The 17,231-nt window shown below is 40.8% G+C and overlaps 1 protein-coding gene across 4 annotated transcripts in view; it reads left to right on the top strand.

Annotated features, from left to right (window-relative positions):
- Positions 1 to 17,231, top strand: part of LOC143279805 (regulator of MON1-CCZ1 complex-like) — a 30,095-nt gene that overhangs the window by 10,438 nt on the left and 2,426 nt on the right. For all 4 annotated transcript variants that reach the window (XM_076583989.1, XM_076583990.1, XM_076583988.1 and 1 more), the window contains exons 12-21: positions 1,046 to 1,157; positions 2,417 to 2,467; positions 3,232 to 3,285; positions 5,004 to 5,062; positions 7,119 to 7,292; positions 8,087 to 8,191; positions 10,625 to 10,702; positions 13,087 to 13,260; positions 16,292 to 16,362; positions 16,933 to 17,087. In XM_076583989.1, the coding sequence (XP_076440104.1) occupies positions 1,046 to 1,157; positions 2,417 to 2,467; positions 3,232 to 3,285; positions 5,004 to 5,062; positions 7,119 to 7,292; positions 8,087 to 8,191; positions 10,625 to 10,702; positions 13,087 to 13,260; positions 16,292 to 16,362; positions 16,933 to 17,087 (1,033 nt within the window). The remainder of the gene's footprint in view (positions 1 to 1,045; positions 1,158 to 2,416; positions 2,468 to 3,231; positions 3,286 to 5,003; positions 5,063 to 7,118; positions 7,293 to 8,086; positions 8,192 to 10,624; positions 10,703 to 13,086; positions 13,261 to 16,291; positions 16,363 to 16,932; positions 17,088 to 17,231) is intronic.

Raw genomic sequence — 17,231 nt, 5'->3', positions numbered from 1 at the left:
ATTAAGTCATAAATTGATTGGTGAATGTTTTTAGTTTTTGATTGATTAATATCTTATTGATTGGTTGATTTAGCATGTTAATTTTTCCTTTTAGTTGATATTCATGGAGGGGAGGGGGGTGGGGGGGGGTCACTACTTCTTTTGTCTTATTCACAGGTCATTTGCTTAACATTTCATACAGATTTAAAATGTGCAGTACTTGTTTTCAAAGAATGAAGTGAACAGAAGTGGAAAGAAGGGAACAGAAGTGGGAAGAAGTGAACAGAAGTGGGAAGAAGGGAACAGAAGTGGAAAGAAGTGAACAGAAGTGGAATGAAGGGAACAGAAGTGGAAAGAAGTGAACAGAAGTGGAATGAAGGGAACAGAAGTGGAAAGAAGGGAACAGACGTGGAATGAAGGGAACAGAAGTGAACAGAAGTGGAATGAAGGGAACAGAAGTGGAATGAAGGGAACAGACGTGGAATGAAGGGAACAGAAGTGAACAGAAGTGGAATGAAGGGAACAGAAATGGAAGAAGGGAACAGAAGTGGAAAGAAGGGAACAGAAGTGGAATGAAGGGAACAGAAGTGGAATGAAGGGAACAGAAGTGGAAAGAAGGGAACAGAAGTGAACAGAAGTGGAAAGAAGGGAACAGAAGTGGAAGAAGGGAACAGAAGTGGAAAGAAGGGAACAGAAGTGGAATGAAGGGAACAGAAGTGGAAGAAGGGAACAGAAGTGGAAAGAAGTGAACAGAAGTGGAAAGAAGGGAACAGAAATGGAAGAAGGGAACAGAAGTGGAAAGAAGGGAACAGAAGTGGAATGAAGGGAACAGAAGTGAACAGAAATGGAAAGAAGGGAACAGAAGTGGAATGAAGTGAACAGAAGTGGAATGAAGTGAACAGAAGTGGAAAGAAGGGAACAGAAGTGGAATGAAGGGAACAGAAGTGGAATGAAGGGAACAGAAGTGGAATGAAGGGAACAGAAGTGAATGAAGGGAACAGAAGCTGTGTAAATGTGCATGAAATGTTGTGCACTTCAAAGAGAGAAAGGTGTTGGTGTGTTTCAGACGTCTGTGGTGTTTGACATCAAACTGGATGGGAAGTCCGACGGCTTTGTCAAATACCACTACCCTGTGCTGTCTCCATTGCCCATCAAGCCTTTTAAGCTATTCCTGCCATGTGCGTTCTGCATGTCTGTGTGTGCTTTGTTGCATGTGTTCTGTGCATCTGTACAGTCTTCTGCCGTGTATGTTCTGTGTGTGCTCTGCTGTGTATGTGCTGTGTATCCTTCTGATGTGTTTTTTCTGTGTATCAGTGTGTTCTGCCATGTCTGTTTTGTATATATGTGTGTGTGTTCTTGTTCATCGGGTGAGAAGCGGTATTGTTATATATCTTGTGTGTTTGGTGGGTATACTTTGTGGTTGTTTCTAACTTGGTATACATACATATATGTATTGATTAACTCTGGTATATTGCAGTTTACACACATTTTAACATTACTCATAGTGCACTACTGCCCTTAGGCTGACTTGATATGTTGTTAATCCAGTTGACAAGCACAACACAAATCTGCCTTGCATGTTCCATTCCCTTCAAGAAGGCTGCAGACATTCCATATTCTGATATGTTGTTAATCCGGCACAACACAAATCTGCCTTGCATGTTCCATTCCCTTCAAGAAGGCTGCAGACATTCCATATTCTGATATGTTGTTAATCCGGCACAACACAAATCTGCCTTGCATGTTCCATTCCCTTCAAGAAGGCTGCAGACATTCCATATTCTGATATGTTGTTAATCCGGCACAACACAAATTTGCCTTGCATGTTCCATTTCTTTCAAGAAGGCTGCAGACATTCCATATTCTGATATGTTGTTAATCCGGCACAACACAAATTTGCCTTGCATGTTCCATTTCTTTCAAGAAGGCTGCAGACATTCCATATTCTGATATGTTGTTAATCCAGTTGACAAGCACAACACAAATCTGCCTTGCATGTTCCATTCCATTCAAGAAGGCTGCAGACATTCCATATTCTGATATGTTGTTAATCCGGCACAACACAAATCTGCCTTGCATGTTCCATTCCATTCAAGAAGGCTGCAGACGTTCCATATTCTGATTGAGCACTCATGTCTGGAAGTGTATTTTCAGTGCAAATGTATTCAAAGTTCTAGATGAAAGAGAAGTGCCAAAAAATTCACAAAAAATAGGGGTTGTTGTTTGTGGTAAGGGACAATTCAGCAGTATGCTTTCCCAGTAAGAATGGTACTTTCCATATATTGATTTTGATCAACGGTTGACTTGAGGTCTGTGTGTGTGTGTGATGGAGGTGGTGTGGTGTAGTGGTTTGTGGTGTGTTGAGTTGTGTGTGTGTGAGAGAGAGAGAGAGAGACTGGTCATGAAATTACTTCATTGTGGCTGTTCTATTTTTCAGCTGTAAACATGCAAGCTGGCACAGACAAAACAGAATTTTTCTGTGAACTATGTATCCTTGGCATACTGAGACTTTCAGAAGTGTTGTCATGCTTGTGAAATATGCAAGTATTGGTTTAGATATATCCAGATCCTCTTTTCTTTTTCGTTTTTTTTTTTCCACCCACCACACTTCTGATCCCCTTTCTGAACCTTCAGGGGTGTGTGTCCCCTGTGTGTGTGTGTCTATGTGTGTGTCTGTGTGTGTATTTCCCTCTATGTGTGTGTATGTGTGTGTGTCCTTTGTGTGTGTGTGTGTTGTCCTTTTTGCACAGGTGTGCCAACATCAGTGCATGCATGCCTGTGTGTGTACATGTGTCAGCATCTGTGATACGCATTTTGTTTGCAGTATTGTTGTAATAGTAGAAAGGAATGAGATGAAGAATAGCAATGATGAACACTTCCCGTTGGGATTCACTAAATCTATAATACATAAATAATACGTAAAAAAATGAAGAATTTTATTATTGCAGATGTAAATGGTGCGTGTCATCTTTCTAAAATTGTTATTGAAAGTGAGCCTGCTGCTTTCCCATCTCCAATGCAAAGACACAAAACACATTCACACATCCTTACATACATGCACACTGTTTGAGCTACTGATGCTGATACTGTCATGGAAGTACACACTCCCAAAGAGTTGCACATCAGGATACCACACGTCTACCCACCCTCTAGCCATATAACGTCATAGTGTACAAAGTCTGATGAATTTTGTTACTAACTATGGACAAACTTTCCCTTGATCAGAAACAATGTATTCCTTATCAAGATCAGATTCTGCAAACTGGGTTGTATTCCAGCCTGCCATTGTGATTGACGCCAAACTGGGTGAGTTCTTCAGCCATTGATAAACAATGATGTACTGAGTAAAGCACTTGTACTGAGTAAAGCACTTGCATGCACATAATCACCCACACATACATACACATGCTTATGAATGGCATGCACACACACTTTCACATGCACACATGCTTAAATAGGTATACGCACTCACACACAGATATGCTCACTCATACAGGGATACGCGCACTCACAGATATGCACACTCACACACAGACTCAGATGAAATACTGGGCAGAGTGAAAAAAAAACTGAGGCACAAATTTAATTTTGTGTGTGTGTTCCCATCTCTTGATGATATGATGGAACCTGCATTCTTGAATGTTTTCCCTTAGATTTATGTTGAACACAAGGAGGAAATGGAGGTGCCATAAATTGTAGGTGTCCATGTGTGCTGCATCTGATCCCTGTTTGTTCTCCTAGGGTGTGTCTGGGGCTGGTTCAGTGTGATCAGTATCCCCACCTGGAAGGATCTGTGTTTGAAATGTCCTCCTTTCCATCACTGTCATTCGTTACTATTTTTTTGGTTTTTTGCTATCCATTGCATAGTGTGTTGAAGTCATTCTCCTCAGCTGTCAATCCACCCCTGTGGGGGTGCTGGGGTCTTTCAGTGTAAGTAGTAACCCTACCTGGAAATTCTATGCTGCAAACTTCTTCTTTCATGGCAATCGCTTTGTTTCTGGCTTTTCCCGTTTCTTTTCGTCATCTCTCCCTTCCTCATTTTCTGCCTTGCTGGTCCATTCACCTGTTTTTTTTCTGGAAAGTTTGAAATATTTTTTGCCTTTTTGTGGACTTGATAATTGGTCGCTCTAACTATTGAGATGGAGTGATGACCTAGAGGTAACGCGTCCGCCTAGGAAGCGAGAGAATCTGAGCGCGCTGGTTCGAATCACGGCTCAGCCGCCGATATTTTCTCCCCCTCCACTAGACCTTGAGTGGTGGTCTGGACGCTAGTCATTCGGATGAGATGATAAACCGAGGTCTGTGCGCAGCATGCACTTAGCGCACGTAAAATAACCCACGGCAACAAAAGGGTTGTTCCTGGCAAAATTCTGTAGAAAAATCCACGTCAGTAGGAAAAACAAATAAATCTGGACGCAGGAAAAATAGAAAAAAAATGGTTGGCGCTGTAGTATGGCGACGCGCTCTCCCTGGGGAGAGCAGCCCGAATTTCACACAGAGAAATCTGTTGTGATAAAAAGAAATACAAAATACATTGTTTTGGGGGTTTTTGGCTTTATTTTGTGCCTAGGACATGTGAGGTGCATGTCAGCAGTTTTTGTTATATATAATTGTTCATCTTCAGGTAAGTTTTTCTTTTTTTAATCCTCTGGAAAATCTGGCAAATGCCTTCATCAGAGGCATATTCTAGGTTTATGTACATGAATATTACTGAACTTGTGCCTGATTTTCTTTTCCGGATTCTTTTTGTTGTTGGTTTTTTTTAGTCTTTTTTTTCCAGGTTATATAGAATCAGTATTAAGTTTTTCAGTCCTGATATGGCCCTGTGTGGTCTGCCAGACTATGAGCATCAAAAGATACCCAAAGAGCTGTCAATCCAGTCTCCGTCTTTTCAGCCATCTGAAGCCTGAGAACCAGACACTGGCCAGAATGAATGGGTCATGAACTGATGTTTGTGAATGTGGTGGTGGTGGTGTTTTTTGTTGTTGTTTTTTTCCAGCTCATGTTGGTAAATTGTATTGCAGGATGCCTGTGGACGCTGCACCTGAATCTGGCACCCATCGTTGCCATGCTGCCTGACAAGGTGAGAAACAGATCTACCTGGAGGCTTGTCCTCTGCTTTCTCTACTTTTTCTTTGGGCTTTTTTTTGTTGTTGTTGTTGTTGTTTTTTTACTTGGTTTCATTTTCTTCTCTTTTTTTTTCTTTTTTTTTCAGTTTGCAGTTGTTTTTCTTTTCTGGTGGCATGTGTTATGCTCGTGATTGGACTCTGAAGGATGGTGTTTTTTGGGGAAGAGGAGAGGGGAAGGGGTGACTAACCTCTTTTTTTTTCTTATGTCAGTGTGTTAACAAAATTGTGTGTGATATTTGTGGGAAATCTGATTTCCAGTTACTGAGTGTTGATAATTGCATATTCCTGTATGGTGGGGTTTGATTTTATGATTGATGATGTTTAAAGTTTACATTATAATCAAAGATAAACTTCAAATGAAATCACATTCAGCTTGAAATTCATCAAAACTGTGTAGATCAGTAATCATTTTACAGTCTGTCTTCCACACACAGAAAACCAAAACTACAAGGAAAGGCAAAATGGTGTACTGGTTGGAAGAGTGAAAAATACTCACATATAGTGCACTGCTGGTTGTATTCAGTGTGAGTTCTTCAGTTTTACATCTGTCTCAAAGTGTGATAGTAGATATACACAAAACATCAGTATACAAAGGACAGGGAAACATATATAAATGCAAACTAAAAAATAAATAAATAACGGAAATGTCTGACTAAACTGTGAAGGAAACTGTCAGAAATTTAACAACAAGAAATAATCAATAAAATGTTCAATCTTTCCAGAAGGTTAATTTTGTATTACTCTTTTGTCACAACAGATTTGTCTGTGGGAAATTTGGGATGTTCTCCTTGTGGAGAGTGTTGCGATACAGTGCAGCACCCTCCCCCCCCCCCTTTTTTCTGTGTTTCTGTTTACTTTTTACTATTAGAGTGGTTGCTTGTACACAGTTTTGTTAGGGACAATTCTCTTGTTGCTATAGATTCTTTAATGTGTTAAATACATGCTACACAAAGGACCTTGGCTTGTCATCTTATCCGAATGACTAGTGTGCATCACAACCCAAGGTCCAGTAAAGAGGGCAAAAATTCTGGCGAGCGAGGGATTTGATCTTAGGCAAGCTTCTTGTTACCACTAGGCCAGCACTGCTTGACTGCTGCTGGTAAGCATGTTCATCAGTGCAGGGTTGTCACTTCACTGAAGTAGAGTGGAGCTTGCAGGTTAGTACGTTGGTCACCATTCCGTATTTGGACTTTCCTCCTTGGGATGGCATTGCTTTTGTTCGGCAAAATTGAATAACCATTGAAAAGCAGAGAAAAGTAGTAATTGCCTTTCAAACTAATGACACACAGATCTCATTTCACCAAGGTTTAGCAGTCAAGGCATTAACCCTCTGCCCCCTGACAGAAAAATCCCAAGGGAGCTTCTAAATCCTATGTGAAGGGAAGTAACTCCTCACTGAACTCACATATACCAAACAAAACAAAAAAAGTCATATGAAATAAGGCTTTATTTCTTTTGCTGCAAAAGACAGCTCATATTGTGCAGAATACATCATAATTTTACATACAAGTAAATTGGTAACATTTTAATTGGGAAGACTGATTTAAACCAAAAACTCCAACATGTTCTGGAAAAAGTCTCAGGCTGTGTGTGCATCAAAGATTATGAAAACTGACCCTCACTGAGTGATCTGTTGTGTGTCAGTACTCGTTTTTTCATTCTCTAAATACTCAGCTGTAAATAGAGACACCTCATAATAACAGTTGCCCATGATTGAAGGCATATTTAATCAATCATTCTCAGCCATTTTTGTCCAAAAAAAATCAGTTTAAAAATTAATAGCTCAGAAACTTCTCACTTGCTTCAAACTTCACAATGGCAGCAGTGGAAGGAACAAATGTACTTCTGCTCTAAGTGCATTATGGGATTGCTAAAAGCGAAAGTAGAGATAAATGAACAATGTTAAGCAAGCCATACCAGGCGGTTCAGGGATTGAACAGGGCACTTCCGGCAGGCCATATCATGGAGCAGGGGGTTGAAGCCTGACGTTGACATAGAGTATGTGTGCAGGTGAAGCTGATCCAGTTCCTGTTGAACCGGGGGGAGAGCAAGACAGTGCTGCAGGCAGTGTGCCGCGACATGCTGACCCCAGGCCACCAGACCAACCTGGGCGTCATCTCACAGGTGTATGACATGCTCAACCAGGTGTACAAGGCCTACCTGGAGACTGAGGCGTCCATGATGGTGAGTCACACAGGACAAAGTCAGTTGCCAGCCATCATGGCCAAGTGGTTAGTCTCGAAGACCGGTGACTGGGAGGACGCTTGTTCGATCCATATCAGATGGTGGTTTTGGTGTTTTTTTCTAAAGCCATGGCTGACTTGTACTCAGAGTTAACTGTGCTGTATTCTCAAATGGGAAGACTGGGACCACACAGTTGAGGGTCATCCTTTTCATGGATGTGTCTTTAGGAGCGTTGCTCAAAGTGTCTGTATCTGTCAGCCATGTTGACGCTAGGATTCATTATGAAAGTGCAGCCTTGTCAAGTAGTCATAGACCTAAATGGACCTTCACAGCAGCACCTTCATCACCCCTATCATCAGTCATTGTCTTTGAAATAAAGAAAACAAATGTCCCAATACTGGGGGTGGGGAAAAAAGAAGAAAGAAAGAATCAAGTGACCAATCAGTCAGTCAGTCAGTCATAATGGCATCCGTCTCTTCTCAGTTGTTCAAAACAAGCAATCATGGAAGTTGGCTTTGAACAGCCCATGTGATGTCACAGTTGACCTCATTCTGTGTCCTTTTTAGAGATCCTGATCCAATATGGCAGCACCTTGTGTTGTGCAGGGCTGATAATTTAAATCAGTATAATATAACGCACAGATATGTTCAGTTTCATGCATGATTCTGTATTTGTTGACCCATTTGTCAGTTTTTTAGGGCATAATGCTGTAAGTCGCCTCCTTTCCCCCCCAACATATATGCATTATGTGTCTTGATTTTGAAATGCTCAACACCATAAAAAACGTGTTTCAGTCCATGGATTCAACCATGTCTGCATCTGGTGGCTTACGCCCCAAGGTGATCATCGACCAGTCTGACATGTTCACACATGTCTTTTCTGTCTTTGAAGAACACAAGGTGAGCTGTCTGGTCCTGGAAAGGGGAGGTGGACGTGATATTTACACAGAACTGTTGAACTTGTGAAGGTGGTGTGTGTGCATGTTAATAATAACAAGAATAATAATAATAATAATATACATTTATATAGCACCCTTTCTTTCTAAAAGTTCAGGGCACTTTACATGAAAGAAAAATTTTATGAGTTACATAAATCATTCATGACCACTCTTTCTCAACCCCACCCCCGCCCCCCACCCCCACCCCTTCCCACACACACACTCTCCCTTTCCCACTCCACACACTCCACATACATCCAAAATGAGCTGACATGGGTGGTATTGGAGAACAAGGAGATTGAGAGTGCTTATAGATAGGTTTTGAAAAGATGAGCTTTTAGTGATGAGCGAAAAGCAGAAATAGAATCAGATGTACAGATATGATGAGGAAGGTTGTTCCAGATGTGAGGAGCAGCAAAGAAGAAAGAACGTTCACCATAGGTCCTTGTATTAACACAAGGAAGTTTCAAAAGATAACAGTCAGAGGAAGAGCGGAGATTTCTTGTGGGAGTATAAAACACTGATAAGGTCAGAAAGATATGTAGGTCCTGAAGAATGGAAAGCAGGATAGCAGAGACACGCAGCTTTGTATTTGATTCTCGCTTCAGTGGGGAGCCAATGTTGAGTGCAGAGGTGAGGAGAAATGTGATCAGTACGTGGGACTCTGAGAGTCAGACGGGCAGCATTGTTTTTTAATTCACTAAAGAATATTATGTGGACAGCGTATAAGAAGAGAATTACAGTAGTCGATTCATGACAGCACAAAGTAGTAGTTTGCACAGGACAGGAATCAGACCCCTGCCAGAGTCTGCACTAGTGGGTCACGGTTAGTATGTTACTTAAACGTAATTTTAGGAAGAAAATTTCCTTTTTAGTAGTTTCACATGTTGCATGTGTGGAGGTGAGAGAGTGGGGAGTGTGATGCGCGTGAGAACCCTGCACAGAATGTCTTTTGCCTTTCACATGTTCAGATGTGTTGTAAGATTTGGCCAATAAAACATATATAATGCAGATCAGTAGAGGTAGATGCCAGTTTTTAACCTTTTTTTCTTTTCTTTTTTTTTTTTTTCTTTTTTTTTTTTGTGTGTGTCAGTGTCAGATTTTTAAAACCAGCATTTTTACACCATTACATGCTACAACTTTTGGACCAATCCCTACACACATTCATTTGTTCGCATGCTGCACTGGCTCCCCCTCACTCCACACACACACACACACACACACACATGCACGCACACACATGCACTCACATAAGAATAGATACAGTCCAAGAGAATGAAAGACTCTCTGTGTATGTATTGTTGAAAACCATTTGCAGCAACTCGGACCTTTTTTCCAGGCTGCCACACATGTAACTCAGATTTTAGGGGTACTTACCAGTTTTATGGCACACCTCTAAAGGTGATGAGCAGGTGAAGCACAGTGTGTGTGTGTGTGTTCCCTGGCTGTTCACCCCCAGCCCATTGTTTCAGTGCTGAACAGGAACACATTTTTTTCCATGTTTGAAGAATATGGTTTTCTTCCCTTTACTGTACCTCTTTTTTTTGTAGTATCATTTTATTCCATTGAAAATTAAGGTCAAAAGTATCATTGGTTTTAAGTCAAAATTATGGGGCAGGGAATAGGAGGGTGGGGGGGGGAGGTGGAGAGAAAATATGTGCACACACAAATCATGTTGCTTTTAGCACACACTGGAAATGCACACAGAAAAAATTTTTTAATGTACTTGCATGCGCACAGAAATACACAATTTTTCTTTATCTCTTTCTCTGTCTGTCTCACTGCTTTATACTTGCTGAAACTAAACTATTAACAGCTATAGTTGTACAAAGAATAATGTCAGTTGTCTTCAGGAGTAAGCGATTACATCAGCATTTTACTTTTCATTATTTGCTTACTCTGTCAACTGCTTTATTGTTTGTTGTGCAAGAGAATGAAAAAGAACTCCATGGTAAGATGAAAGTATATAATGTGCATATAGTAAAAAGTTTTCTTTACTCACAATTGAAAATTCAGCTTGTATATTTTGGCGATCTTTCACCACTGTCATCAGCAAAACTGACAAAAGAAAGTCTCAATTTGGGGAGGCTGTGAGTGAACTAAGGTCACAGCTACATATAAATTGCCTGGTCACAGAGGTCTGAGTATGGTATTGCAGCAGCCTGTCATTGAATGGAGTTCCAGGCCAGAGTCCAGGCTGAGGCTCAGCTTTCTCATCTTGATAAGGTGGTTTGACTTTCTTGTATCAGATTTGCTGGTTGAGTTGGTGAGATACCACTGAAATGAACAAGAAAGTTGAAACTTTTGATTCAGTATAAAGAAAATTTATACTGTTTGTATCCAGAATGGGGGGATCTTTTCTAGTGAACTGATACGTCATGTTGTTTGCGATCAGGACATTCCCTACAAGTTCATGGTGTCCGTGCTGATCGAATACATCCGCTCCCTCAACCAGTTTGCCATTCCTGTACAGGTAAAGTGTTGCAAAATGGCAAAAAGTCTTCTTTTTTTCTGATTGTTTATTTGTTTCCTTCTTAAATGTATAATTTGCCTGCACTTATATTTTCTTCGTCAAAAATTATGTTGTCAAAGTTATTGGGTAGGGGTATGGGCGGTGGGGTTAATAGTTCTTTCATTGACGTAGAGATGTAAATATTCAACTGCATGGAAAAAAAGAATAGGTAATAGTAATGATAATAATGGTGATGATAATGATGATAATAAGAAGAATTATAAGAAGAAGAAGAGTTATAACAACAATAATGATTATAATGATGATAATAATAAATGTCTGTAGATTGCAAATCCAAAATTAATTAGAGGGCTTTGTGCTGTACATGATAAAAGTATCATTAACAAAAACAAAAAACATGAATATTTGTTGTGAATGAAAAAGGTGATCATGATAATAACATAATTTATATAACATCTTCCATGTAAGGTCTACTCCGTTGCACCGTACATTGTAAAAATTGAGGAGTAAAACATGCAACTTTTAAACGGAACACCCTGCATAGACATCCAGCCAAATGCTGATAGAAATTTATGTATGTACACACTTAAAACCATCACTCACAACATACAAAAACATGTCAACGGGCATACACACGCTTTGGAAACATGCACTCACACTCCACCACAACCAGCTAAAGTGCACATATAAGAGCACATATGCACCAACACATACACAACAGTTAGGTCAACACCTAAGGACACAAAATTGCAATGAAAGACTAAATAAACTGGGCGATTGTAACAGGTAGGTTTTCAAAGCTGTTTTTTTTTTTAAGAGGAGGTTCTTTGGATGTTGCAGTTTTCACCTGCCAGAGAATTTTAGACTGGGGGCAACAAAAGAAAAAGAACATCATGAAGCAATATATACACATTCATACAGGGATGTATATGCACATGTTTGTTTTTTTCTTCCACCCATCAGCATTGAAGTTTTTATTTCATCCTGTCCCTGAAGACAATGACAGCATGCCTCTTTGCACTGGCACTTTTTCTTTTCTCTCTCTGCATTCATGGTTGGCAGCTTCCATGTTGGCAGCTTCCATTCTTATGTACAAGTGGGATTTTATTCGTATGGCTGTTTTGTGGAGTGATGGCCTAGAGGTAAAGCGTCCACCTAGGAAGCAAGAGAATCTGAGCGCACTGGTTCAAACCACGGTTCAGCCGCCGATATTTTCTCCCCCTCCACTAGAACTTGAGTGGTGGTCTGGACGCTAGTCATTCAGATGAGACGATAAACCGAGGTCCCGTGTGCAGCATGCACTTAGCACACGTAAAAGAACCCATGGCAACAAAAGGGTTGTTCCTGGCAAAATTCTGTAGAAAAATGCACATCGATAGGAAAAACAAATAAAACTGCATGCAGGAAAAAAAAAAAAAGGGGGTAGTGCTGTAGTGTAGCGACGCGCTCTCCCTGGGGAGAGCAGCCTGAATTTCACACAGAGAAATCTGTTGTGATAAAAAGAAATACAAATATAAATACATATACAAATACCCTGCCAGATAAAGTCATGCTCTAATTTTGGGGAATGCTTGCTGGGAATGTTCATGTTGCAATAAGCCACTGAACACTGACATGGATAATGCGATCTTCAGCATGCACCGTTTATTTTATTTTTTTGGCATATAAATACACATGAAGGTGGTTATGGCACTAAGGACGTCTGCACATGGGAGATCAGAAAAATCTCTATCCTTAAACCACCAGACGTCAACACTGTGATCAAAACCAGGCCCCTCAGATTGAAAATCCAGCACTTAACCACCTGGACCATTGCCCTGGCACTGTTTCAGCACTTTCTGTATGAACTGGTGATCAACATTGTGGTGCACACTGTTTCAGCACTTTCTGTATGAACTGGTGATCAACATTGTGGTACACACTGTTTCAGCACTTTCTGTATGAGTACTTTCTGTACGCTGGTGATCAACATTGTGGTGCACACTGTTTCAGCACTTTCTGTATGAACTGGTGATCAACATTGTGGTGCACACTGTTTCAGCATTTTCTGTATGAACTGGTGATCAACATTGTGGTGCACACTGTTTCAGCACTTTCTGTATTAACTGGTGATCAACATTGTGGTGCACACTGTTTCAGCACTTTCTGTATGAACTGGTGATCAACATTCTGGTGCACACTGTTTCAGCACTTTCTGTATGAACTGGTCATCAACATTCTGGTGTACACTGTTTCAGCACTTTCTGTATGAACTGGTCATCAACATTGTGGTGCACACTGTTTCAGCACTTTCTGTACGAACTGGTGATCAGCATTCTGGTGCACACTGTTTCAGCACTTTCTGTATGAACTGGTGATCAATATTGTGGTGCACACTGTTTCAGCACTTTCTGTATGAACTGGTGATCAACATTCTGGTGCACAACAACTGCTTCTACCAGCTGCACCAGTTCCTGCAGTACCACGTGCTGGGCGACTCCAAGCCCCTGGCCTGTCTGATGCTGTCCCTGGAGTCTGTCTACCCCCCTGCACATCAGCTGGCCCTCGACATGCTCAAGGTGAGGCTGCACTACACAGTGAATGAATGAATGAATGATATGGATACTTATATAGCGCCTGTCTTCGGTCGGAAACCAAGTTCTAAGCCAAGGTGGGGGCTTTTTTTTTTTTTTTTTTTTTTTTTTTTAAAGTTTAAGGTTAAAGGTTCCATAGCCTTATTTGGCTATTTGGGCAGTGAATTGATATCAAGTGTGTCTGGAGCTGGGCTTAAGGTAGAGGGGCCCAGTCCTCTCCTTCTGCCGTTTTAGTCTTCCCCAATTCACACTGGGATTGAAGAAGAAAAATTGGAGTGAAGTGCCTTTCCATAAAAAGAGGGCGCTAGTCAGGGGGGCAAAGGGGAGGTTACCTACTTCCGGGAGGTTATCGGCCGTAGCTACTTTCGTTTTCTCCACATAGGCAGATAGTAGTTTGCACAGGACAGGAATGTCGGACCCCTGCCAGAGTCTGCACTAGTGGGTCACAGTAAGTATGTTACTTAACATGATTTTAGGTAGAAAATTTCCTTTTAAACCCTTCTTCTTCTTCTTCCGCGTTCCATGTTTTGGCTGCGTCAGACGGTCACCCCTGTCGCCACGACGTAACCCACGGTCTTCTCCAGGTCGTGGCGGTCTCCCCAAAGCTGCGCCTGTAGCTCTGTGCCCCCTGGCCAGGTTTGACGCCATAGAGCTTCATGGGTTGGGCAGTGTTGGAGGATGTGTTTAAACCCAATTACTAGAGAACACGAGATCACAAGTCCAGTGCCGTATGGATTCTGTCATGGTGCCTTTTTTTTTTTTTTTTCTTTCTTTCTTTTTTCTTGACTGACTTGTCATTCAGTTCAGTGTTTGAGGTCAGAAACTGTTCATCAAATAAAAAATAAATACAAAAAAAAAGAAGAAAAAACAACATAAGCACACAAAACCTGTATAAAACAATGAAGAACTGTTTCTTAAACAATAAAATGATAAACAGCAAGACAAATGCTGGCGCCCAGTAAATTTGCATAACCAACATTTCTATCCTTTTTTGTTGTCAGTGGTATTTTCCACATAGCAGCCACCTTATCTTGAGATAAAAATACAGACTGCTTGATCTTCTTCTTCTGCGTTCACTCGTATGCACACGAGTGGGCTTTTACGTGTATGACCGTTTTTACCCCGCCATGTAGGCAGCCATACTCCGTTTTCGGGGGTGTGCATGCTGGGTATGTTCTTGTTTCCATAACCCACCGAACACTGACATGGATTACAGGATCTTTAACGTGCGTATTTGATCTTCTGCTTACATATACACACGAAGGGGGTTCAGGCACTAGCAGGTCTGCACATGTTGACCTGGGAGATCGTAAAAATCTCCACCCTTTACCCACCAGGCGCTGTCACCGTGATTCAAACCCGGGACCCTCAGATTAACAGTCCAACGCTTTAACCACTTGGCTATTGTGCCCGTCAAAGACTGCTTGATGTTCTGGCCTGAAGTCATGAGTAAATGATACCTGTTCAAGGAAATGTAGGGATAAATGTCAGTAAACATTTTAGGAAAATGTTGGAAACAGATGTTCTTGACACTAGAGTAGTTCCACCCAATGGCAGCATTGTTACAGTGGACTGTAAAGACCAGTGTACCCTGAATTCTGAATCATAAATGTGAACACCAGTCATTTTGTTCAACCAGCTGAGGGAGTCTGGCATGTACCTGAAGTCTCTAAAAAGTAAGGTATCATTAGTGGAATGTGAGATACAGAAACAAAGGAGGCAAATATATGCAAAGTGAGTAGACCAGTTGATGATTTAATCCTTTCAGCACTATGAGAATTATGGCCTGTGCAACCTACCCAGAATGGGAGATTTTAGCCCTGCATCAAGTTGGTTTTTTGTTGTTGTATTTTAAAGACAATTTCTTCTTCTTCTGCGTTTGTGGGCTGCAACTCCCACACTCACTCGTATGTAAATGAGTGGAATTTTATGTGTATGACCGTTTTTTACCCCACCATGTAGGCAGCCATACTCCGTTTTCAGGGGTTAAAGGCAATTTAAAATCTGAAAAACGAAAGTTTACATAAATCACTCACATACTGCCTCATGTATAAAAAAAAAAAAGACAGTAGATAACTCATGTATTGTCTCACCTGTCAGATGATCATCATTCTATCATCGTCAGGATCAAAAGCATTATATACATCTTGATCTTGTAGCACTTTGGCGCAGACATGCACACCATCTCTATTTGCTGTGTTTGTTCAGAAAAATCAACAAAATTGTCACCAGGTGGTTGTGAAAATAAGAAAATTACATGGTGGTTCTGGGGCCGGGGGAAAAAATGTGTGCGGTTGATTTTATAAGACAATTGCAGTGGCAGCTTAGATGCGCAAGCGCCAGCATTTGTTGGAACCAGAAATTTAGAAAGACCAAGAAATCAATTGACAGAGGAATGCATGTGAAAACAGTGTCACAGTGTTTGTTTTGTTGTTTTTTTTGTTTGATGTGTATGTGTGCTGTTGTATGACTGTGACCACATATAATGCAAGCTTTTACTGATTATTTTGATTTGTTCCAGATTTTTTTTTTAGGCTGTAGTACTGATAGATACTGAGGTTGGCATGTCTCCTTTGTTTAGTACTTGCCAAGTAGTGAAACACCACTCCCGAGCTAAGATCTTGAACAAAATGAGCTAAAAAGTACTTGAAAGGTAAACCATTCACAGTAAAAATGCATCACCATATTTCATTGATTTTTCTGATTAATCTCCACTCTGCGTTTAGTTTGTTTATTTTTAAAGAACCAGTGAAGAGGGCAGCAACGAGTGATCTGTGGAGTAGAATGCGAGTCCCCATGGCTATCTGGATCGTTGAGTTTGGCAAGAACTTGCCACAGGAGAGAAGTGTGGAGACACTGAGGTCACATAGAGCATGGCAAAAAAAGCTGTAGAGTTTGAGGCAGGTATTTTTTTTAGGGACAGGGACAGGGAGGAATGTATTGATGTTGTTGGGGTCCATTCTCTCTGTAGTGATGTGATTTTTCTTTGACGGTTGATACTTGCCTGGGGTTGCAGAGACTTCAGACTGCCAATGAAGAGATCATTGAGGTCCTTTTGTCCAAGTGCCAGCTGCTGCCTGCTTTACGGTAAAAACCCCTTCTTTTTGTTTTTACTTATTTATTTATTTCTAATATTTGAGACACATGCTTTCCATGTTTAACTGGACATTACAGAACCTGTCCAAACTCCATTAAATTCCATTTTCTGTTTCCTGAAAAAACATACTTTAATCTTGTCGACATTGTACCATATCATTTGTAGTCAAGTCTAGGAATGTCTGTCAGTCCTGCTGCACTGCATAGTATCATTTGTAGTCAAGTCTCTGAATGTCAGTATATCAGTCCTGCTGTATCTTGTAAATACATAGTCAGTGAATGTCATTGTATCAGTCTTGAATTGTATAGATTTGTCAACTAAGTATCTGAATGTCAGTGTATCATCAGACCCACTGTAATGTGCAGATTCATTAGTTCTATGAATTCTTGGAATGTCTGTATCAGTCCTATTGTATTGTGCATATTTCATTAGGAGTAGTCGGTCTTCAGAATGTCAAGGCTCTATGAATGTGAGGGTATCAGTCATATTGTATTGTGAAGGTTCATTAAAAGTAGTGCATTTTATGTATGTCAGTGTTTCAATCCTACTGTATTGTGCAGATTCATTAGAAGTGTGGGCATTGTGGACATGGTGTCATCCCGTAAGTTCTTGGAGGCAGCACAGAACACTGAAGACAATCTTCTATTCTACACCGTCTTCAAGTTCTTTGAGCAGAGAAACCAGAAGCTCCGTGCAAACCCACGCTTCCAGCCAGGTAACCCTCACCTGCTGTGTGTAAACGTCCTATCTCTGTATGCATGTGTGGGAGAGCATATGTATGTGTCTGTACTGTCTTGTATTTCCATATTTGTTCTGTTGAATTTACTTTGGATTTTAAGCTGCATCCAGCAAATAAAAA

The sequence above is a fragment of the Babylonia areolata genome, chromosome 3, assembly GCF_041734735.1.
Source record: "Babylonia areolata isolate BAREFJ2019XMU chromosome 3, ASM4173473v1, whole genome shotgun sequence".
Classification (NCBI taxonomy): Eukaryota; Metazoa; Mollusca; class Gastropoda; order Neogastropoda; family Buccinidae; genus Babylonia; species Babylonia areolata.
The sequence above is the reverse complement of the archived record's forward strand: the minus strand, read 5'-3'. Positions and strand labels throughout refer to the sequence as shown.